The following is a 23,845-nucleotide window of genomic DNA, read 5'->3' on the forward strand; positions in this document are numbered from 1 at the left end:
CATTCCACTATCCAATGATAGTGCCCCTATTCATCATTGAGGTACTTTTGCAGAACAGGGGAATGGAAGTTGGCAGGTCTTAGCCCTAAAGCCAGATAAGCTTGGCTCTTTAGTAATGTAGGGAAACTGGTTTCAGAGAGGCACACAGAGGAGCTTTCCTGGCTAATAAAGGTTAGAGCAAGCCCCTTGTGTTGCTTGCTCTTAGTCAGGACTGTGTTGAATATAATTAAGAGGTTTTATTTCAGGTTTGGTCTATTTCATATGTAGGGCTGTAGGTCTTGCATAACCAAGAGCTTCAAATAGTCCTAACTTTGAGGAGAATCAAATATAAAGAAAACCAGCCGTATAGTAGAAATTCAGAGTATTGTTTGAAGAGGAGCTGTTATATATCTACAGGCACCCGGTGAACGCGTTTTATGTCTCTTCTATTGGTGGTAAGAGACAAGCTAAGATGCAGTCCAGGAGCCAAAAATTTTCTTAATCAGGGATTCATGGAACCCTACGGTTCCTCCAGAGGTTTCTATGGGTTCCTCCAGAGGTTCTTATGCGTTCCTTCAGAGGTTCCTATGGGTTCCTTCAGAGGTTCTTATGGGTTCCTTCAGAGGTTTCTATGGGTTCCACCAGAGGTTCTTATGTGTTCCTTCAGAGGTTCCTATGGGTTCCTTCAGAGGTTTCTATGGGTTCCTCCAGAGGTTCTTATGGGTTCCTTCAGAGGTTCCTATGGGTTCCTTCAGAGGTTTCTATGGGTTCCTCCAGAGGCTTCTATGGGTTCCTCCAGAGGTTCTTCTGGGTTCCTCCAGAGGTTCTTATGGGTTCCTTCAGAGTTTCCTATGGGTTCCTCCAGAGTTTTCGATGGGTTCCTCCAGAGGTGTCTATGGGTTCCTCCAGAGGTTTCTATGGGTTCCTCCAGAGGTTTCTATGGGTTCCTTCAGAGGTTCCTATGGGTTCCTTCAGAGGTTCCTATGGGTTCCTTCAGAGGTTCCTATGGGTTCCTCCAGAGGTTTCTATGGGTTCCTCCCGAGGTTTCTATGGGTTCCTTCAGAGGTTCCTATAGGTTCCTCCAGAGGTTTCTATTGGCGCTTTTCCACTGCATGGAACCGTACCGGTTCGGCACGCTTTTGTGCTTTTCCACTGCTGGTACCGCATGGTATAGGGTCGGAACGGTTCGGTACGGTACGGTATAGGTTTGCTTTTCCACTGCATGGAACCGAACGGTACGGTACGGTACGGCTCTGAAAAAACAGTACCTACTCGATTGTGGTTCCAACAGGTACCAAACTGGTACCATATCCCACAATCCTTTGCATGCAGTCACTACTAGCCACTGATTGGTCAAAGAATCCCACCCACCCCGTTGTTATCCCACCCACTTAACTTTAGTACTACTTTAGTGGAAAAGCAAACCTATACCGTACCGTACCGAATCGTTCCGACACTATACCATGCAGTACCAGCAGTGGAAAAGCAAACCGGGCCAAGCAGGGCCGAGTAGAGCCGAGCCGGTACTTGCAGTGGAAAAGTGCCATATGGGTTCCTCCCGAGGTTTCTATGGGTTCCTTCAGAGGTTCCTATAGGTTCCTTCAGAGGTTCTTATGGGTTCCTTGAGCTAATTGGCCTTCTATCAGATAGTGCCTGCATAGTTCTGGGTACAACGCTGCTTGGTCAACAGCTTGACTTTTCAACTCTTTGTGAGGCTGACATCGAAGCCGCCAATGTAAGAGGGGCATACTGTTATGAGACAACCTCTTTTAGGACATCTAAGCATTGAGGCTACCATTAATAAAGTATACTTATGAAAGTGGTAGTTGCCTGGCTGTTCTACTGAAAAGATTCTTCAGTACTTTCTGAGTCACTGACTTGGAAAAAATAGATCTGGAGTTCTGACCTCACTCTGACATATCTGTTCTGCATAATTGTTTCAGGTCACTGATTCCGAAAGCCAGAGATAACCCAGCAACTAGCATTGGCAGCCTCTGAATTTCTCTCAGTACCACTTTCTTTTGAGGAGCCTAAAATGAGTAAATTGCTTAAAGACCTTATTTTATGGTGTGCTGTGATCAAGGCCTATCGCCGAAACACGTTAGCCACCTTGTTCTTTTTTACTCACTGAGATGTGATAATAAAATATTAGAAGATATACAGAGTTGCTTGACTTTTCTTAGGAACATTTCTGAAATACAGACCATCCCAACAGCTAATTTTTGGCAGGGGAGTGAAGGAAAGGTAATTATGTGCCACTGGGGAGGGAGGGCATTAAGTCAGACCAGTTCCTTTGCCCTGCATAGCCATAGAACAGATACACTTTAAAAGGGAATCATATTCTTTTTATTGATCATGTGAATTCTGAATAAGTCCATAGTGTTCTGTTCTTTTTATAAAATCTTCTAATCTTTTTTTTAAGAATCTGGGACTTCAGACTCTTGTCACATGACTCCATAATCTGCATTCTCTCGCTCCTGCTCCACTGTGTGTAGGAGAGGCTGAGGTGGGACAAATAAAGGGCTTGAAGCAGTGACACACTGGTTTGAGTTTCAGCAGATTCATATTAATTTGGACTATGAGATTCCATCAACTGTAAGGATTTCAATAGCAGGGCAGCCAGCTTTTTAAAGCAAAACAAATATTTTAGGAAAGTCAGAGCAAGAAATCTGTATCTTCATACATGTTTCAGGTTAGTAGCTCAAAGTAGTATAGCCAGATAAACAACATAAAAGCCAGGCAACCAGCATTTGCAGAATAGGAAGCATCCTGGTTTCCATACAGTGGCATTCTAGGCTAGACCTAATGAGTCTTAAAAATGCTCCCTTCCCCCTCCTAATAACTATGCTGGCTAACCTGCGTAAAAAAGATGTAGAGACTTACCTATTTTCAGGCCAGTCATGTGATCTGGCTCCCACTGTGTCAGCCAGCAGCGGCTGCAGTGGAGAGGAAGGAGCTTAACTTCAAAAAAATATATAAATAAATTATGATTATAATTATTATAATTATTATTATTAATAATAATAATAATAATACAAATATAATAATACATAAACACCCGACCCCCAAAAAAAGTACTATTACTATAATAATAATATAAATGTATTTATTTATTTATTTTGTGTTAAGCTTAGAGTGTTTAGCAATTTCTTATTATTATTTTATTTTTTTAAGCGTTAGAGGTTTAAGTTAGGGGTTAATTATTTATTTATTTGTTATTACTTAGTACTCATTTATTGAATGTATTTATTATTCATTTTTTATGATTTTTATTCATTTGTGTATTTATTTTACGTGTTTGTTAATTTATTATTAGTAGTAGTAGTAGTAGTAGAAGTAGTGAAAGTTGTAGTAGTAGTAGTAGTAGTAGTAACACCCTAACAAAAAAATTTATAAAAAATAATTTAAAACCCTAACCCCAACTCCTAATCCTAACCCTAACTCTAAGCCCTTACCCTAACGAAAAAAATATATAATAAATGATTAATAATAATAAAAAAAGGAATAAAAGCTAATGGAACAGCTAAAACAGCTGAAATGATGCAACAAATGATAGTTTTCTCTATTGGCTAATAAAGAAAACGCCAATCCCAAAAACGCTGTATAAAAACGCACAAGACGTGCATAAAAATGCATGAAAAATAACCCCAAAGATGATGCACTCAGGTGTGAATGCAGCCTAAATATAAGCCAGGCCGTAATGAAAAAGAGTCACTTTAAGGGCTCAGGTCCATGACTGCTCAGTCTGAGACCCGGCACGCTCAGCATTGTTTCCTTCCCTGCAAACAGAATAGAGCCAATACAGCGACAATGTTCCCTGAACTCTGCAGGGAGTCCGTCTGTCAATGTACACAAGTGCTTGGAGTCAGCACACAACGCAAGTCAATTGTCCTATTGACCTGAGTTTGGCGTTGACTTGCTGACGCTCGGGTACACTGACAACCCCTCCCTGGGTCTAATGTACCATACAAGCAGCACCAGATCAGCTCCATTCACTTCAAAGATCATCGCTCATACTAAGGTAGTGCAAAGCGTAATGACACACTTCACAGACAAAGAACTCATTACAACCAATCAGAATGATTTTTTATCGATCAAAGTTCATTGAAACAGGATTAGGAAATGGGATCTGTTGCTGCATTATTAAGGTCGATATAAACCCTATTTATCAATAAACCTTATCTATTTATCAATGCTTTTGCCAAAGATTCACACAACTTTGTACGAATTGTATACTTACAGAGTACTCAAACAGCACTTGCATCTGATTGGATGCAGCTGCTGCTTGGCTAAAAATCTTCCGGCAGGCTCCTTTGACAAAAGACAATAGACTTTTTTTTAGTGGGTTTTTTGTCTGGTTTCTTATTGCATGGTCAGTTTAAGTTTATTGAAGCACAATGTATCAATAATTTCCATGGTGTGCCAATAAATTAAAGTTTACATTTTTTTTTATCCTTTGTTACATTGCATTATCGATCTCCTGCAGCCTCTTACTGTCTACATGCACTTCAGAGATGGCTCAATGCCATTTCTCAGGATGGATTTCCTGATGGTGATAACTGTGTACCATGCCTGCACAGTGTACCATGCCATGAGAGTTGGCATGGCCACTTATAACTTCCATCAGAACAGTCAGGATGACAACTCAAAAGCAGGATTGGGAGACCGGTACAAAGCAATGTCACATGGAAAATGAAGAAAGCTGGCAATTCGATCTTCCAAAAGTAGTAATATTCACTTAGTCATAGTGAAGGCTACATGACGAAACGCGTAAGCCCTTGCTTTATCTGTACCCTACCTGCTATAATAAATATTACTACTTGTTGCTGGCTCGTTCCATTTTCCATGTTGTTTTACAGTGCAAGAAAGACACCATAAGCCAGTGCTCTGACTGCTCACTCCCTTCTTTCTTTACAAAGCATTACCACCCTATAACACAGTGGTTCTCAACTCCGGTCCTCGGGACCCACCAACAGGCCAGGTTTGTAAGATAACTAAATAACATCACAGGTGATCTCATTTGCTGTTCAGTGATTGCAGTATTGTAGTCTGCATCTCCCCAAGGTAATACTTAAATTCTGGCCTGTTAGTGGGTCCCGAGGACCGGAGTTGAGAACCACTGCTTTAACAAGAAGGACCTTCATGGCAGGATCACCAGGTATTATTTTAAAATATTGCCAATGCCTTTTGAAATTGCATGAACACATTAACATTTATATAAGACTTCAATTACTGGGTTTATATTAGTGTTACACTGATACCTGTATCAATGCCTGATACTAAACATTTGCACGAGTACTTGTCGTGCAAATGATCTGATACTACAACCAATACCTTCAAGTCCGGAGACTGTAGGACCCGGTTCACATATAATGCCAACTTTTGAACCACATCCGATCCGCATGACATGAGAATCTGCAGCCTTTTTTAAGGCAGTTCGCATATGTGCAGGTCGGCCACAGTGTGTTTTTCAAAAGAGTCCAGTATGATTTTAAACATGGTTCAGATGCGATTTCCATTGTCATATGCTTTGACAATTCACACCTGAATTGCACCTGAACCCCTGAACAAAGTCACACCAAAGGCGGGCTGAGATCCTGCTGTCAAAACTGGACCACATATATGTAAACCCAAAAAACCCATAAAACCACCAGGGCAGAGGTGGGTGAGTTGGGCACGATGTGTAAAAAATAAATGCATCCAAGGGCAAAATAGGTATCGGTCATGGGAGTCCGCAGAACATTTTTTAGGGGGGGGGGGCATCATTTTAAGGTCACCCATGCTCCGCCCCTTTTCGCCCCCCATGGATTCTTCTTTAGAGCAGGCCAGGTTAGGGTCCCCCATAGATGCCCTTTAGAGCAGGGTCCCCATAGATCCCCCTTTAGAGCAGGCCAGGGTCCCCATAAATCCCTCTTTAGTCTTACCTTTTCACCTATATTCCCTGTGCTACCAGGTTTTCCTGCACCACCAGGTTCTCCAGGCACTCCCTTTAAAGAATATATATAAATGTATATATATAGATATAGCCAATATGACCCCATTTAGAGCAGGCCAGGATCCCCATAGATCCCCTTTAGGGCAGGCCAGGGTCCCAAGAAATCCCCCTTTAGAGCAGGCCAGGGTCCCCCATAGATCCCCTTTAGAGCAGGTGCCCATAGATCCCCCTTTAGCGCAGGTCAGGCCAGGGTCCCCTATAAATCCCCTTTAGAGCAGGTTCCCCATATATCCCCCTATAGAGCAGGCCAGGGTCCCCCATAGATCCCCCTTTAGAAGCAGGGTCCCCATAGATCCCCCTTTAGAGCAGGCGAGGGTCCCCATAGATTCCCCTCTTAGAGCAGGCCAGAAAATTTCCAGGAGGGGGCACTTGCTCCCCCTTGCCCCCCCTTGCGGACGCCCATGGTATTGGTAATTCTCTTTTAGAGAGTACTTGAGAAAAAGTATCGGTAGTCGTTAAAAAACTGGTATGGGTACATCCCTAGTTCATATATCCTTTTAATATGCCTATCCTTTCAGCCATCTGAGGTCGCCATGGCTCCCCAGAAAAAGACAGCGACCAAGGGCAGCAAGAAGAAGAAGCAGCTCTTGAAGTTCACCTTGGACTGCACACACCCTGTAGAAGATGGCATCATGGATGCTGCTAACTTTGAACAGTTCTTACACGACCACATGAAGGTGAATGGAAAAGTTGGCAACCTGGGTGGCGGAGTGGTCACTATTGAGAGAAGCAAGAGTAAAATCACTGTGACATCAGAGGTGCTATTTTCTAAGAGGTACTTAAAATATCTGACCAAGAAATACCTGAAGAAAAACAGCCTCCGTGACTGGCTCCGTGTGGTTGCGAACAGTAAGGAAAGTTATGAATTAAGATACTTCCATATCAACCAGGATGAAGAGGAGGAGGAAGACGAAGATTAAGAGTCGGTTCACACTAAGGCGACACGACTCCTTACTACTTCGGGGGCGACTTGTGCATTACCATGCGCCACGACTTTGGAGCGACTTGCAGGGACTTCACATAATGGAAGTCTATGCAAGTCGCTCCGAGGTTGCCCCGAAGTAGTACAGGACCCTTTTTCTAAGTCGGAGCGACTTGTGTCGCTCCTATTAGAACGGGTCCTGTAGCGGTCAATGGACTGCGAGGGAGCGCGACTTGTCAGGCTGACAAGTCGCCTGACAAGTCGCGCTAGTGTGGACCACCTCTAAATGTTGGATCTGGATGTTTATTTTTTATTTTTTTTTCTATGGCCCAATTAAAGATGGGAACATTAAAAAAATAAATAAATATGCCTATCAATGTCCATGAGACCACAAACAAGCCAAGATACTCTGCGTCTACCAAACCGTGAGCTCCAGCCGTCCTCTGTCCCTGTAGAATACAAAGCCTACCCACCAGCCACACCTTGTAGAGTAAGCTTGGACTAGCCTATCCACAACAGCCTACTTTTCTAAGTTATATATGATATCAAGGAAATTGGAAGAATTGGACTTCCATAGCACAGCGTGTGCTCATAAAAGGAGGTTTTTTATGAAGTAAAACGGAGCATACATTCAGTATATTATCATTACATTTTTTACTTCCGACTCGATTTCCCTTAGAATTTAATAACATTCCTTCATTTCATGCGTCTTCAGGCGGCAGACAACAAATACATATATATTTAATACAGCTTTGCTATTCTACGCGCTCTACGAAGCGGCCTAAGCGCTGAGCGTTCTGCTTTTGAATTAACCCTGTGTAAGCTGGCAGGCACAGCAAGGATAGACAACATTAACCCTTTGTGTGCTGGGCTCTGGGTTGAGGGGTGCTGGTGGCATCACAACGGTTAAGGTGTTTGCAAGTAAGACAAGGACCCTGAGGGCTGTGTTTAGCTTCCCCAGCCCAGTGATTCACAGTGTTTAGATCTTCCCCATCCTTCAATCTCTGTCTCCGCTCTCCCGCTCTCCTCCATATCAAAGTGTTTGTAGAAATTGATCAAATATTGCTGGGTCTGTCAGAGCGTATTTACATTACACCAGTAAGGAGAGCTTGATGTAGGTTTTCTCATATGCTCGGTTAACCCTATAATAAGGTTTTTCTTTTTTTAATAAAGGCTTTTTTAATACTGGCTATTTGGCCATGAAGGTTCTCATTTATCCAGGTCATGGTATATCTAGTAGTAGAAGTCACTTTCAACTGGACTTGTTCTGTAATGTTATAGCCATTTGGTCACTTCTACAGTTCCAATGAAGAAGATACCCCACCTTTTTTTATCACAGATGGCACATATACCTTAATCCAATCACCACGGAAAGTGTAGATATTGATTGTCCATAAACAAAATGAAAGATCTGAAAAATGAGGAACAAGAACCTGTTCTAGTTATATAACATAATCTGTGAAACATCTTCAACATTACAGATCATGTCCAGTTCTCCGTGACCAAATACTACTAGCTAACCTCCTATATGTCTATAAAGATTCTCAATTATCCAAGTTGGGGTATATCTAGTAGTGGTAGTAGTTGTCACATTCAACTGGACTTGTTCTGTAATGTTAAAAACATTTGGTAGCTTCTGTAAGCCACTTCTTCAGTTCCAGTAAATAAGATACCCCAACTTTTATATCCAAACAGGTAGCACTGGCACCCTAATCTAATCACCATAGAAAGTGTAGATGTTGATTGTCCATAAACGTTATTAAAGATGTGAAAGTCATGGAACCAGAACCTGTTGTAGTTACATAATATAATCTACGAAACGTCTTCACCATTACAGGACATATCCAGTTCACTGTGACCAACTACTATTACCTATACCTCTATGAAGGTTCTCATTTATCCAGGTCATGGATGTGAAAGATGTGAAAGTCATGGAATCAGAACCTGTTGTAGTTACATAACATAATCTATGAAATGTCTTCACCATTACAGGACATATCCAGTTCACTGTGACCAACTACTATTACCTATACCTCTATGAAGGTTCTTATTTATCCAGGTCATGGATGTGAAAGATGTGAAAGTCATGGAAACAGAACCTGTTCTAGTTACATAATATAATCTCCGAAACATCTTCACCATTACAGGACATAGCCAGTTCACTGTGACCAACTACTATTACCTATACCTCTATGAAGGTTCTCATTTATCCAGGTCATGGATGTGAAAGATGTGAAAGTCATGGAAACAGAACCTGTTGTAGTTACATAATATAATCTACGAAACGTCTTCACCATTACAGGACATATCCAGTTCACTGTGACCAACTACTATTACCTATACCTCTATGAAGGTTCTCATTTATCCAGGTCATGGATGTGAAAGATGTGAAAGTCATGGAATCAGAACCTGTTGTAGTTACATAACATAATCTACGAAATGTCTTCACCATTACAGGACATATCCAGTTCACTGTGACCAACTACTATTACCTATACCTCTATGAAGGTTCTCATTTATCCAGGTCATGGATGTGAAAGATGTGAAAGTCATGGAAACAGAACCTGTTGTAGTTACATAATATAATCTACGAAACGTCTTCACCATTACAAGACATATCCAGTTCACTGTGACCAACTACTATTACCTATACCTCTATGAAGGTTCTCATTTATCCAGGTCATGGATGTGAAAGATGTGAAAGTCATGGAAACAGAACCTGTTCTAGTTACATAACATAATCTATGAAACGTCTTCAACATCACAGAACATGTCCAGTTCACCATTTCCAACTTCTACTAGCTATATTAGCTATATGTCTATTAAGGTTCCCATTTATCCAGATCACGGTGAAGCTGGTAGCAGTTGGTCACGTTCAACTGGACTTGTTCTATACCATTGACAACATTTTGTAGCTTCTCTAATGGCTCGTTTCCACTGAGCTTTCTGGTACGGTTCGGTTCGGTACGCTATTTATGCCGTTTACATTATGAATGGTACCCTAATTCCGAACCGTACCGTACCACTTTTTGGTACCCTTTCGTTGGGGTACCAAGCACATTAGTACCGTACCAACAGGGTGGAGCTACACTCTGCAGAACTTTGATTGGTTGACAGAGAATCGTCTATCACAGTTTTCCTGCTACACCACGCCTATCATGAAAGGGTACTATTGGCAGTGGAAACACAATGTGTACCGTTCCGAACCGTACCGTACTGAACCGAACCGTACCGTATCACTCAGTGGAAACGAGGCATAAGACACTTTTTCAGTTCCCATAAGGAAGATACCCCAACATTTACAGTATATCCAAACAGGTAGCAAAGACACCTTAATCTAATCACCATGGAAAGTGTAGATGGGGATTGTCCATGAACATTATCAAAGAAGTGAAAGTCGTGGAGCAAGAACTTGTTCTAGTTACATAATATAATCTACGAAGCATCTTCAACATTACAGAACATATACAGTTCACCATGACCAACTACTACTGGCTATACTGGCTATAAGTCTATGAAGGTTCTCATTTATCCAGGTCACGGTAAAGCTAGCAGAAGTATTCACATTCAACCAGACTTGTTCTATAACATTGACAACATGTTGTGGCTACTCCGAGCCACTTCTTCAGTTCCCATAAGGAAGATACCTCAACATTTACATCCAAATGGTAGCACTGACATCACCATGGAAAGTGTAGATGTTGATTGTCCAGTAACAGAATGAGATGTGAAAGTTGTTGAACCAGAACCTGTTCTAGTTAGATGATAAAATCTATTAAAGGTCTTCAATATCACAGAATGTTCTATGTTTCCTTAAAGTGACACCAACTCTGGTTTAAAATCTATTCAAGTATGTATTCTTAATTTAAAAAGTCCCTTCTATTGCTCTCAGCCCCCTCCAGATCTCCAAATTCCTTTTTATTTTTTGTTGCTGTGACCTGACTTCATGTTGGGGGTTGGCTACATTTGGTATTCATGGTCCCACTGTATGTAGGATACAGAGGGTGGCAGATGGCTGCATTCCTACATACTATGGGACCGTGGAGAAGGACTGTAGCCACCCACTAACTAGAAGTTAGATCACACCAGCAAAAAAGGAATTTGGAGATTTGGAGGAGGCTGAGAGCAAGGAAAGGGACTTTTTTGAGTTAAGAATACATTGTTGAATATAGTTGAATTCTCTTTTTTTAAAGTTTAGAGTCACTTTAAGGGTACTTTTATATTTCTTTTATTTTGTAGAGGATTGCTTCTGCACAAAACAGAACTGATCATGTATATAGATTATATGTATAGATTATTATAAAAGTACATTGTTAACAACGTTTAGAAAACCTTCCTAGTATGCACCTTAAGCCCCATTCACGTGTGGGTGATTAAGAATTGCAGCGGTTCAAAATAACAGCAAAACCCGTAACGCACGTTTGGGTGCCAGTCATCCTGAATGGCACCCCAAACCTGGCACAATTTTTTAGCGATTGACGTAACGCACCCATAACACATGTTTGGGTGCCAGTCATCCTGCATGGCACCCCAAACCTGGTGCCATTTCCTGGGATTGCCGTAACGCCCCCATAACGCACGTTTGGGTGCCAGTCATCCTGCATGGCACCCCAAACCTGGCGCAATTTTTCCGCGATTCCTGTAACACACCCGTAACGCACATTTGGGTGCCAGTCATCCTGAATGGCACCCCAAACCTGGCGCAATTTTTCTGGGATCGCCGTAATGCACCCGTAGCCCACGTTTGGGTGCCACTCATCCTGAATGGCACCCCAAACCTGGCGCAATTTTTCTGGGATTGCCGTAATGCACCCGTAATGCACGTTTGGGTGCCAGTCATCCTGCATGGCACCCCAAACCTGGCGCCATTTTTCTGGGATTGCTGTAACGCCCCCATAATGCACGTTTGGGTTCCAGTCATCCTGCATGGCACCCCAAACTTGGCGCCATTTTTCTGGGATTGCCGTAATGCCCCCATAATGCACGTTTGGGTGCCAGTCATCCTGCATGGCACCCCAAACCTGTCACCATTTTTCTGGGATTGCCGTAATGCCCCCATAACGCACGTTTGGGTGCCAGTCATCCAGCATGGCACCCCAAACCTGGTGCAATTTTTCAGCTTTTCCTGTAATGCACCCGTAGCGCACGTTTGGGTGCCAGTCATCCTACATGGCACCCCAAACCTGGCGCAATTTTTCAGCGACTCCTGTAACGCACCCATAGCGCACAATTGGGTGCCAGTCATCCTGCATGGCACCCCAAACATGGCGCATGGCACCCCAAACCAGGTGCAATTTTTCCGCGATTCCTGTAACGCACCCATAGGGCACGTTTGGGTGCCAGTCATCCTGCATGGCACCTCAAATCTGGCGCAATTTTTCCGCGATTCCTGTAACGCACCCCTAGCACACGTTTGGGTGCCAGTCATCCTGCATGGCACCGCTAACCTGGCGCAAATTTTGCCACGATTGCTGGATGACAAATTGCACGAAAATAGAGGCAAAATGAATGTGTAAAATTGTGTCTGGCTCAGGACCAAAATTTGTTCCCTGAGCTTCTGCATAGGGCAGCCCATTCAAGTGAAAAGGCTACCCTATGCGCAACACAAAAACGCACGTGAATCAAGCTTTTCAAATCTCTATTGGGAACCCTCGATCCTGCAAACGTGAACAGGGCCCTAGACGTCACTGTGTGCATTCCCCACTGTCAGTCTACAAGGCCCATGCACAGCAGGCAGACTTTATTCTATGTCATCTCCATCTCTTATTACACAATTAGCCTGGCCTATATGCAACACTTCCCGCTAATTAGTGATAATTCAGTTACATATTGTTTGCAACCTGCTGAAAAATGACAATTCACTGGGAATGAAGAAGCACGCAGCAGCAGCAACAAATGACAATACTAAACCTGGTTTTATTCCAGGGATAAACGAGCAACATTTCAGACGTTTGAGCAAAAAGAACCCAAAAAAAAAAAAAAGTCTAAATGCTGCACATATGGTATTGTAAACACACAGCAAAACAGAAACTGCGTTCCAACATTTTAATAGCACCAACTGCCCACTGAGGGTAAAGAAAATGAATCTTAGCTCTGCGATAAGTACAATCTTGAAAGCAAGCAGATCGCTTGCATAATGTGATGATAACCAGTGTGTACATGCCATTTAAAGCTGAACTCCAGGCACAGGTAAGTAAACAGAATAAATACATAAAAGTGGGCTGCTTAACCTGCCAAAGGATGTATTTATTTTTTTGTCCATCCAGTCCTGATATTTACACTGCCCAGCCAGGCTGGAGACCTGACTTTTCTCTGCTGCAATTAGGTAACACAGATAGGTCCCCTTCCTGCCCCCCGGGCTGTGATAGGACAGTGACGAAGCAGCAACCAACTGTCAAAAAAAGGTAATCTCTCTGCTCTCCCCTCCTTTTAGCATGTTCATTCTCAGCCCTTGTGAACAAAGGACCTAGCCGACCCCAAGTGCTGCCCCACCGTCTTTTAGTCTGAATGAAAGAAGCTGAAATTAAGTCAGATTCAGGTTTATATCTGACTGAAGTTCAGGTTTTGGCCCCTTTCACACTTTGACCATTGAGATCCACCTGTCAGTTTTTTAGGCGGATCTGAGCGGATGCCCCATGCATCTCTATGGGGCATCCGATGTCCCGCTGACATCTGATCCGATCCGTCAAATCTGGACGATGGGATACCCTATTTTCAATCCGTCCAGCGGATCGTAACAGATGGGATCGTTCTCATCCGATTCCCCCATAGAGAACAGCGGGGACCTGACAGCTCTGTCTCTGCACACAGCGCAAACCTGGCACAATTTTCTGGGATTGCCGTAATGTTATACCTGTCTCTCTGCAGTCCTCTACCCTCTATATCTGTTCAAAGTGCTGAATTATGAAGTTTGCCTGAGAGTTCAGAAATAAGGGGGTGGAACTCCGGTTGACTATGGCTGCTGTAAATTGGCCCAATTACATACTGTAAGTGTCTATTAATGCCTATTGGCATTTGACATGCAGTGAGGAGGCAATAAACCCTGAAAATGCTGGCACTCCACAGTTGTGTCACAGCCAGGAGTGGCTGGTCCATAAGGGCCGCCCCACTAGTTTTCATTTGCATGTGTTGCATGTGGGGCACCAGACTCATATGTTTCTATGAGTTTTTTTTTTCAAGCACATGAGGCTCTAATTGGCTTGAAAAAGGTTGGGCTCACCCACCCACTTGTGACACTAGTGAATCAATATTCGCTATTGGTTTCCGGCTTCTCCTCCCGGCCAATCAGGACAAAAGGCAGATCTAAAGAAGAATGGAGGAGAAGCCAAGGGAGCTACGACCCTGGAGGAGTGCAGACCTGGGGGGGAGGGGTTTTTGTTTGCCACCCCCAAAAAGTTTAGCACCAGCCACCACTGGTCACAGCCCTAATCATTTGAATGGGTCCCATTTAGCATCAGTACCACCTGCCACATACAACATGCCATTTTTTTCTGCAGCCATGGCATGTGTACAGGTAAAGCCGTTCACTCTCTGTCTTTATTGGCTACATATCAAATGACTCAATTTACAGACTGCCTACGCGTTTCAGCTGCTACATCTTTCCTCATAGCATGACCATGTAATGCTATGAGGAAGGCTGTAGTAGCTGAAATGCTTTTGAAGTCTATATACTGTGTCATTTGATATGTAGCCAATAAAGATTTATGTCAGAGAGTACACCAAGTGGTCGGCTTTTCTTGTAATGGGGACGGAACAACCCAGCCAGATCACCGGTCTTCAGCTGTTGAATTCCGAATGAAGCAGTCGAGCTGGGGTATGATTCTTCATGTATAGCATGTGTACTATAAAGGAAATTTGTACATCCTGTATATAATTGTGTTATATTTTGTATGTATTGCACACTGCACTCATTGTGCACACGGCACCAATAATGTTTTCATTACATGTTTGCATTATTTTGAGTCCTGATTAGAATTAGCCTGCCTATGTTACGCCCCCTGTTAATAATGCGATACCTACATAGTCATGTGTATAAAAGCATTCAATTGCGTCAAATAAAGCAGAACAGTTATTTTGGAAAGGGTATCAGGACAATATCCCCCGGACAATATCCCCCCGGACAATATCCCCCCAGACAATATCCCCCCGGAAAACATCCCCCTGGACATAATGCCCCGGACAATATCCCCCCGAACAATATCCCCCCGAACAATATCCCCCCCGGAAAACATCCCCCTGGACATAATCCCCCTGGGACAACATCCCCCAGGCAATATCCCCCGGGACAATATCCCCCTGGAAAACATCCCCCTGGACATAGGGTTAGGGTTAGAGGGGGATATTGTCCAGGGGGATATTGTCCTGGGGGATGTTGTCCAGGGGGATATTGTCCGGGGGGATGTTGTCCAGGGGGGATATTGTCCGGGGGGATATTGTCCGGGGGGATATTGTCCGGGGGGATATTGTCCAGGGGATATCGTCCGGGGGGATGTTGTCCAGGGGGGATATTGTCCGGGGGATATTGTCCTAGAATCTTTGGAAAGATGCTGAGTGTATCTTTTTGTGTCTGTAGTAGTTATTAATTTGGAACCACCAATCAATATGAGGATAGGAGTTGCTTATCTATAAAATGTCCAGAACAGTACAACATGTGTTTAGGTGGGCAGTTGGAGGGTGATAAAACCATGGCTCAAACACCTGCTTTTACTGCTCCCCGACCACCAATGTGAACGAGCCCTTTATGTTACGCTATAGGGTTGCTCCTTAATGCCCAGACCAGCGATATATCACTCCTCATGTTTTCATTGCTAGTATTTGGGTTCCAGCAGCATTTTTAAAAGTCTAGTGATAATGAAAATTAACATTTACTGTCACTGGCAACAATTTCCCCATCTAACTGATCCAATATAGTACCAAAATTGTCAAAACGGGACGCAAAGCTTTACGATAATGTTTCAGTCTAGTAAAATCACATAAAATACTCTGTGGGGTTGAAGTCATTATAGTGTTGACTCGGAAAGCCCGCGTTCACTTCAAACCCCCAATCAAGTGCAGGGAAATGGAAAAAGAACGGCACATGATTGAATGGTTGCAATAAATATTCTCTGGGCTATGTAAAACAACTTATTTTAGTAAAAAACGCCCTATATTTTTACCAGCACCATCTATTAATCTTTAATCCACGCAGACTACAACATTACTCACAAGCATTATTTTTAATGAAGGAAAAAAAAAGAAAAAAAGAATGGAAAATCGCTTTGTGTACTGACACCTTAAATTACACGGAGAGTCTGGTAGCCGCCATACTGTATGAATCATTCGTTTTCATTGCTAACTATTCACAAACATCAGTGAACGCATCCACTGGAAGGTCAGTATGAATACTCAGTGAATCTATTTTTTGCAGTTTTAAAACAAAGGGGGTAATTATCTAAAGGGAAGAAGTATAAAAGATCAAACAATCTACACCGACTTCAAAGACCCAATACGTTTAAAGAAGGAATAGAAAAAAAAAACACGCACACACACATATACTTTGGTATTTGACTGAAGCCAACACAGATTCATTGATTTACTGCAAAAGTTATGATCTGAAAAACCTATTTCTATAGAAAGAAAGAGAGAGCAATAGATAGAGCTTGATAGTATAGAGCTAGATTGATAGTGTAGAATGAGATTGATAGGGGCGAGAGAGAGAGTGCAAGAGATAGATAGGCCAAGAGAAAGAGAAAGATAGATAGATAGATAGATAGATAGATAGATAGATAGATAGATAGATAGATAGATAGATAGATAGATAGATAGATAGATAGATAGATAGATAGATAGATAGATAGATAGATAGATAGATAGATAGATAGATAGATAGATAGATAGATAGATAGATAGATAGATAGATAGATAGATAGATAGATAGATAGATAGATAGATATGGGATGGATCAATAGATAGATAGATAGATAGATAGATAGATAGATAGATAGATAGATAGATAGATAGATATGGGATGGATCAATAGATAGATAGATAGATAGATAGATAGATAGATAGATAGATAGATAGATAGATAGATAGATAGATAGATAGATAGATAGATAGATAGATAGATAGATATGGGATGGATCAATAGATAGATAGATAGATAGATAGATAGATAGATAGATAGATAGATAGATAGATAGATAGATAGATAGATAGATAGATAGATAGATAGATAGATAGATAGATAGATAGATAGATAGATTGATAGATAGATAGATAGATAGATAGATAGATAGATAGATAGATGATAGATAGATAGATAGATAGATAGATAGATAGATAGATAGATAGATAGATAGATAGATGTTTTTCCCTTTTGCTCCCTATCATCCCTATGAAGATTCAGTGTAGTATGTTGTGAAGACAATCCATGGTAAGGAGGATTTCGGTCCCATAGGCAGAGTGCGGATGTCTGGGATAAGTGAATCTCCAGCAGGGATTCTGGAGATTCTTGGAGATTAGTGCCCCTGTACACACACACATGGCACACTCCTCTGGATTGCAGGGTATGCAGCCAGCACAAGTGTGTCTCACACTCCCAGCCCCAAAAATAGCGGTGTGAGACACACAAGCACACTCCGCATATCAACACACAGAGCCAGCTGTGATCACAATAGAGCTCAGAGCCTCAGCTAAGTGTTAACGAGCTTTGAAGCTAAATTGGTCAGCAATCCCAGGCACGGAGGGGGTCAGCCTCAAAGCACAGAGTTAATCTACTAGGGGTTATTGTCTAGTCCTTGGGTGACCAATGTCTCTCGTGTCTCTACTTTACTCCCCTAAATATGAAACACTTTTATTTTTTTTTTACCCCCATCTCCTCTAAACTGGCCATGTATGGAGATAATATGTCATCCACTCCCTGTGGTGATTGTATGAAGCATGAACAATATTTTCAGATGCAGTGGAAAAATCAATGGCAGCCAAATTTAAAGAAGCCCGTGACATGTCCCTAACAAAATACGTAGTAATAACTTAAAGGAGCAACCCAGACATTAGAGATATTTCATTAGTTTTAAAAATCTGAGATTCATAAGATGACCACACACATTTTAATATCTAATTCATTTTCTGTAAACTCTTCTTTTAAATTAGCAACACCTATACTGTATAGCGCATGCTCCTACATGAGCAACCCGTTCAATTTATATCCCATCATGAAGGCCTGTGCACTACATAGGCGTTGGCAGAGCTTTTTTTCTCAGAGGATAGGTGCAGGAACTCCTCTTTCTAAGTTACTTTGTGTCTCAGTTCCCTACCCACCTTCGAGCACTAACCCTTGGTTCCACCCCTACCCACCTCTGAGCACCGACCCTTGGTTCCCCCCGTACCCACCTTCGAGCACTAACCCTTGGTTCCACCCCTACCCACCTCTGAGCACCGACCCTTGGTTCCACCCCTACCCACCTTCGAGCACTAACCCTTGGTTCCACCCCTACCCACCTTCGAGCACTAACCCTTGGTTCCACCACTACCCACCTCTGAGCACCGACCCTTGGTTCCACCCCTACCCACCTTCGAGCACTAACCCTTGGTTCCACCCCTACCCACCTCTGAGCACTAACCCTTGGTTCCACCCCTACCCACCTCTGAGCACCGACCCTTGGATCCACCCCTACCCACCTCTGAGCACCGACCCTTGGATCCACCCCCTACCCAGCTTCCAGTACAGCCCCTTTTAGAGAATATAGAGCCAAGTATAATTTTGTAAGAGCCAAGTATAATTTTGTAGTGTAATGTATGGAATTTAGTTATGATAACAAGAAAAGCAATAAAATTGACCCCCCACAGCCAGCAGCAAAAGACCCCCCCCAGCAGCAATAGACCCCGAGGAGCAGGAGCAAAAGATCTCCCAGCAGCCAGCATCAATAGACTCTCTAGCAGCCAGCAACAGTAGACCCTCTCCCCAAACAGTAGATCCCTTCCAGCAACAATCAACCCCCAGTATCAAAAGATCCTCCACCAGCAACAATAGATTTTCATGCAAAAATAGATCCCCTCCAGCATACATAGATCCCCCTGTAGCAAGCATCGGTAGACCCTCCACCACCCCTTGCCATGGCATACATTCAGTGCTGGAGGTGCCGGAACTGCGTTCCCCCACGTTCCCGCTGAAAAAAAGCCCAGGGCGTTGGTAAATCTAAGGGAAATTAGATTGTAGCGTGGGAGGCCAACTGAAAATCCTAGCACTCTCAATAGATGACATGTCAGTCAGTCAACTCTCCATTATGGGTAGTTCTGTGATTTGAAACATCTGCCATTGCTGAAATTACAATGAAGACAGTTGTTGTACAAGAAAGTTCTACTTGGTGTTGATATGGAGTAAATGGATAGCAAGCCTTTGGGAATTGGTCGAGAAATAAACTCGTCCAAATTAAATGGTCAAGCAACAGTTGACACTAACACGTTTCAGGGTATGTCCACAAATTCTCCTTCCCCAGGGCTTATATATATTTTAATGGATGGTATATCTTGGGTTTTTTCTCGTTCAAAGTATTTTATTAGAGTTATGTACAAACAATAGATACAACAGAAGTGTAAAAAGGATACAACAAAAATGTAAAGAAGATAGAGTCCAAATATGGAGTGAGCAAATGGTATACAAGATATAGAGAGAGTCAATGAGCGATAACAAAAAGTTAATAAATATAAATAATGTAGAAGTGGAAGTCAATGGGGTTGCAATAATAGGAATAGCGTGTCCATGTCCTCCCTATGGGTCACTCCTAATGGGTTCAAGCTGTAACCCAGGAGAACAGGTAATGGGAACCTTCCACAAATAAAGGATCTTCGAAAAAGTTACATATCTTGACTAATAAAAGTATCTCATAGAACATATGAAGAACAGCCTAATATAGCATGGCACATAGTCATCCAATTGTCCAAAATAAATGAGGACTCAAATCTAGTAGAGAAAGTAAATTGTTGGGTATATCTTGGGTTTTAACTCTATTTATGTTGTAGTTAGAAGCACACTTAAGCCTCGTACACACACAACGATTATCAGCCGACCGATCGGCCGTCTTTTGTCCAGTGTTGTTGTGTTGGTTGAAATATGCTCTAGGCTGCACACAAATTTTATCGGCCAACAAAAAACAACTTCAGAAGTGATGTCATGTGATGGTTTACTTTCCGTGTGTTTTTTCTTCTCTGAGCATGCCCAGTCTTGCTCATCAGATTTTTGTCTGCCGAAATCTGTACTGATTGACGGAAAATCGGCCGTTCTGTTGACGGCCAACAAAAATTTTATAGCCTGCACACCAGATTTTGTTTGGCCGAAAAAGTCGGAGTCGGTTGTCGAAAGCATCATACTAACAAGCCGAAAATCGGCCGATCGGACGTTGGCCGAAAATTTACGGCCAACTATCGATGCGTGTGTACGAGGAGTTAGGTAAATTGCCTGGGTGGCATTAGAGAAAACGAGTGCGGCATTCAACATTGCTGTACATACAATAAAGACAGTACTTGTAAAAGAAGGATATCTGGCACAAGGAGGTTTCATTAAAGTGGTTGTAAAGCCTTACATATACCTAGTGAAGGGATTGGCCTCCAGCGATACACAGAGATTAAACAAATCCTTCTACATAAGCTGTACCTATTTATCTACAGCCCCTTACATCCATTCAAAGTGAAGAATTTACACAGGATCTCTCAGCTCTGAAAAGTGGGGGAGGAGAGCAAAGGTTACATCAGAGTGGAGAGCTCTGAGAGTTGATTGGAGGGAAGGGACACTCCCCCCTTTCACACAGCCCACAGGAAAAAAGATAAGGCTGTCAATCAGCTGGAGCTCCCTCCCATCACCGTTTTTCTTTTGACGTCAAGAAAACTTGTCAGAAGTGACTCATGCTGATAGCAAAGGAATGGGGCAGCAGAGAGAAATGACTGCTCTGGGTTGAGACAAGTAAACACTATAGAGGGATATGCTTTGTTCATATTTCATGTCTGAGGTTTACAACCACTTTAACTTGCATCTAGCTTTGATGCCAGATATTCCTTACATGCCCTGTATATGGGGCCCAACAAACCCTACAAGCAATGTTTCTTCTGAATTTGAGTTAAATGGAAGCTTACCCTAAAGAGTTTGAAGGTTGACCAATCATGGGGAATCCTACAAGGGTCTGAATGATTGCTAACAAGCTACCACCTTCTTTGATCTCGACCAGAATTAATATTGTACCCCTAAATCTCAGCATTATGCCAATCTTGTCCTGAGTGTCATGTCATGTCACACAAGTGTTTGAAGGTTGATCAAGTCATGGAGGATCTGTTAGGGGTCTGCATAACTTATAAGGGTCTGATTATTTTCTAACAAGCTACCACCCCCTTTGATCTTGACCAGAATTAATATTGTACCCCTAAATCCTGGCATTATGCTAATCTTGTCCTGAGAGTCATGTCATGACATACAAGTGTTTGAAGGTTGATCAAGTAATGGAGGAACTTTTAGGGGTCTGAATATCTTATAAGGGTCTGATTATTTTCTAACAAGCTACCACCCCCTTTGATTTCAACCAGAATTAATATTGTACCCCTAAATCCTGGCATTATGCCAATCTTGTCCTGAGTGTCATGTTATGTCACACAAGTGTTTGAAGGTTGATCAAGTCATGGGGAATCTTTAGGGGTCTGAGTATCTTATAAGGGTCTGATTATTTTCTTACAAGCTACCACCTCCTTTGATTTCAACCAGAATTAATATTGTACCCCTAAATCCTAGCATTATGCCAATATTGTCCTGAGTGTCATTATTATTATTTCAGGTACTTATATAGCGCTGTCAATTTATGCAGCGCTTTACATATACATGTCATGTCACACAAGTGTTTGAAGGTTGATCAAGTCATGGGGGATCCTATAGGGGTGTGAGTATCTTATACAGGTCTGATTATTTTCTAACAATCTACCACCCCCTTTGATTTAAACCAGAATTAATTATGTACCCCTAAATCCTGGCATTATGCCAATCTTGTCCTGAATTTAATGTCATGTCACACAAGTGTTTGAAGGTTGGGGGATCTTGTGAGGGTCTGATTATCTTCTAACAAGCTACCGACCCCACCAGAATTCAATTTGTACCCCTAAATCCTGGCATTATGCCAGTCTCATCCTGCCTGTCATGTCTTACATGCCTACACTCTACTGACTCACCACAGCAAGAGGACACAAGGGTATCTCCTGTCCGGAACTTACTGTACCTTCCACAACAGTTATATACCTTGCTATAACCCAAGACTGGAATTCTTACAGCAGAAGCTCTTTTTATATATATATATATATATATATATATATATATATATATATATATATATATACGGTATATATATATATATATATACGGTATATATATATATATATATATATATATATATATATATACACATATATACACATATATATATATATATATATATATATATATATATATATATATATATATACACATGCACATCTAGTCTATCCTCAACAGCAGTAAGGGTAAAATATAAAATGACAAATATAGTTGAAATACAGGCAGACTATAGATAGGTTCCATTAATTGGAAACATTTTTTATCATTCAGACATCATGAAATCATTTAATATCATTGTCTTAAAAAACGTTCTTTTACATAAAGATTTGAAAGCATTTTTTCCTTTTTTATGTACAATCACAAAATCAGGTAGTAGAAAAACCAAGCAGAACATATATACAGTTAAAAAGACTGCTGAGCATTCCATAAGATCCCAACAGGACTGACGGTATCACTGGACATTCAATATTCATCACTGTGTGACCCAGTCATTGGACATTATATAGAAACCCAACGTTTTCCAGAACTACTTTGATATTACAGTATATATTACTGAAAATTTCTTATAAACTCAGCAGCTCTGATGCTGTCCTAACAGCCCTTGGTCATTGCTTTGCTGGACAGTATACAGAAGCCAGCTAATCTGCACTGATTCTCTCCTGCTATTCTACAGCATAGACAGCACATCACTGGATATTACACAGAAAATAGTCCTTTCCAATGTTACCTTAGTAATCAGTAGGGTTCTAAATACTACATAGGAACTCAGCAGGGTCTGATCCATGACTTATATACTTGGCATTATACAGAAACCCAGCTCGGCTTAGTCTTGTCCTGATAATCTGCAATACTACTTTACATTGACACATAACCAAAAACAGTTTGATTCTACTTAGAAAATAGACGTCAGCTTTCGAGATCACATTTAGCATTATGCCTGCCCTGTCCTGGTGATCTGCAATTGAAATACTTCATTACATTTAGAGGAACCCAAAGCTGATTCTACCTTGATAACATTTTTGGACATCAAATGCAGCAATGCCCTGTCCTGGCAATCGTAACCAGAACCAAAACAGTTTGATTCTACCTTGGCATCAGAAAGATGGGTCTATCTTGGCACATAAGACCCAGTAATGTACCTGTTGTATCCTGACAATCCACAATCTAAACAGTTCTTTACATTTAAAAGGAACCCAAAGTTGATTCTATCTTGATAACAGGACAGGTGCATATTTGAACAGCAATGTACCTGTCCTGTCCTGGCAATCTACAACCAGATCTCAAAACAGTTCCAGTCTACCTTGGCATCAGAAAGACGGGTATACCTTTGGACATAAGACCCAGTAATGTCCCTTTTGTGTCCTGACAATCCGCAATCTAAATATTTCTTTGCATTTAAAGGAACCCATCCCATAACAGTTTTAATTCTATCTTGACAACAGGCAGAGGTCCATCCTTAGACATTGCATCCAGCAATTGACCGGTCTTGTCCTGGAAATCTACTGTTAGAACCCAAAACAGTTACATTGTACCTTGAAATCAGATAGCCAGGTGCGTCTTTGGACATCACAACCCAACAGTGTACCTGTCCTGTCCTGGCAATCTGCCATCTAAACCCAAA

The 23,845-nt window shown here is 41.9% G+C and overlaps 2 protein-coding genes across 10 annotated transcripts in view; one reads left to right on the forward strand and one right to left on the reverse strand.

The window, feature by feature from the left end:
* The window catches only part of PTPRT (protein tyrosine phosphatase receptor type T), a 677,999-nt gene that overhangs the window by 651,744 nt on the left and 2,410 nt on the right, over positions 1–23,845 (reverse strand). The gene's annotated exons all lie outside the window — the stretch shown is intronic.
* LOC309567531 (large ribosomal subunit protein eL22-like) lies at positions 6,490–6,898 on the forward strand. The gene has a single exon (XM_082272916.1). The coding sequence runs from the start codon at positions 6,508–6,510 to the stop codon at positions 6,892–6,894; it is 387 nt and encodes a 128-aa protein (XP_082129042.1). The 5' UTR covers positions 6,490–6,507; the 3' UTR covers positions 6,895–6,898.

This window comes from Pelophylax lessonae (genome assembly GCF_965119305.1).
Source record: "Pelophylax lessonae genome assembly, chromosome: 11".
NCBI classification, from domain to species: Eukaryota; Metazoa; Chordata; class Amphibia; order Anura; family Ranidae; genus Pelophylax; species Pelophylax lessonae.

What these genes read in the sequence shown, in the direction of transcription:
- LOC309567531 (XM_082272916.1), top strand. Translation starts at nt 6,508, where the DNA reads ATGGCTCCCCAGAAAAAGACAGCGACCAAGGGCAGCAAGAAGAAGAAG.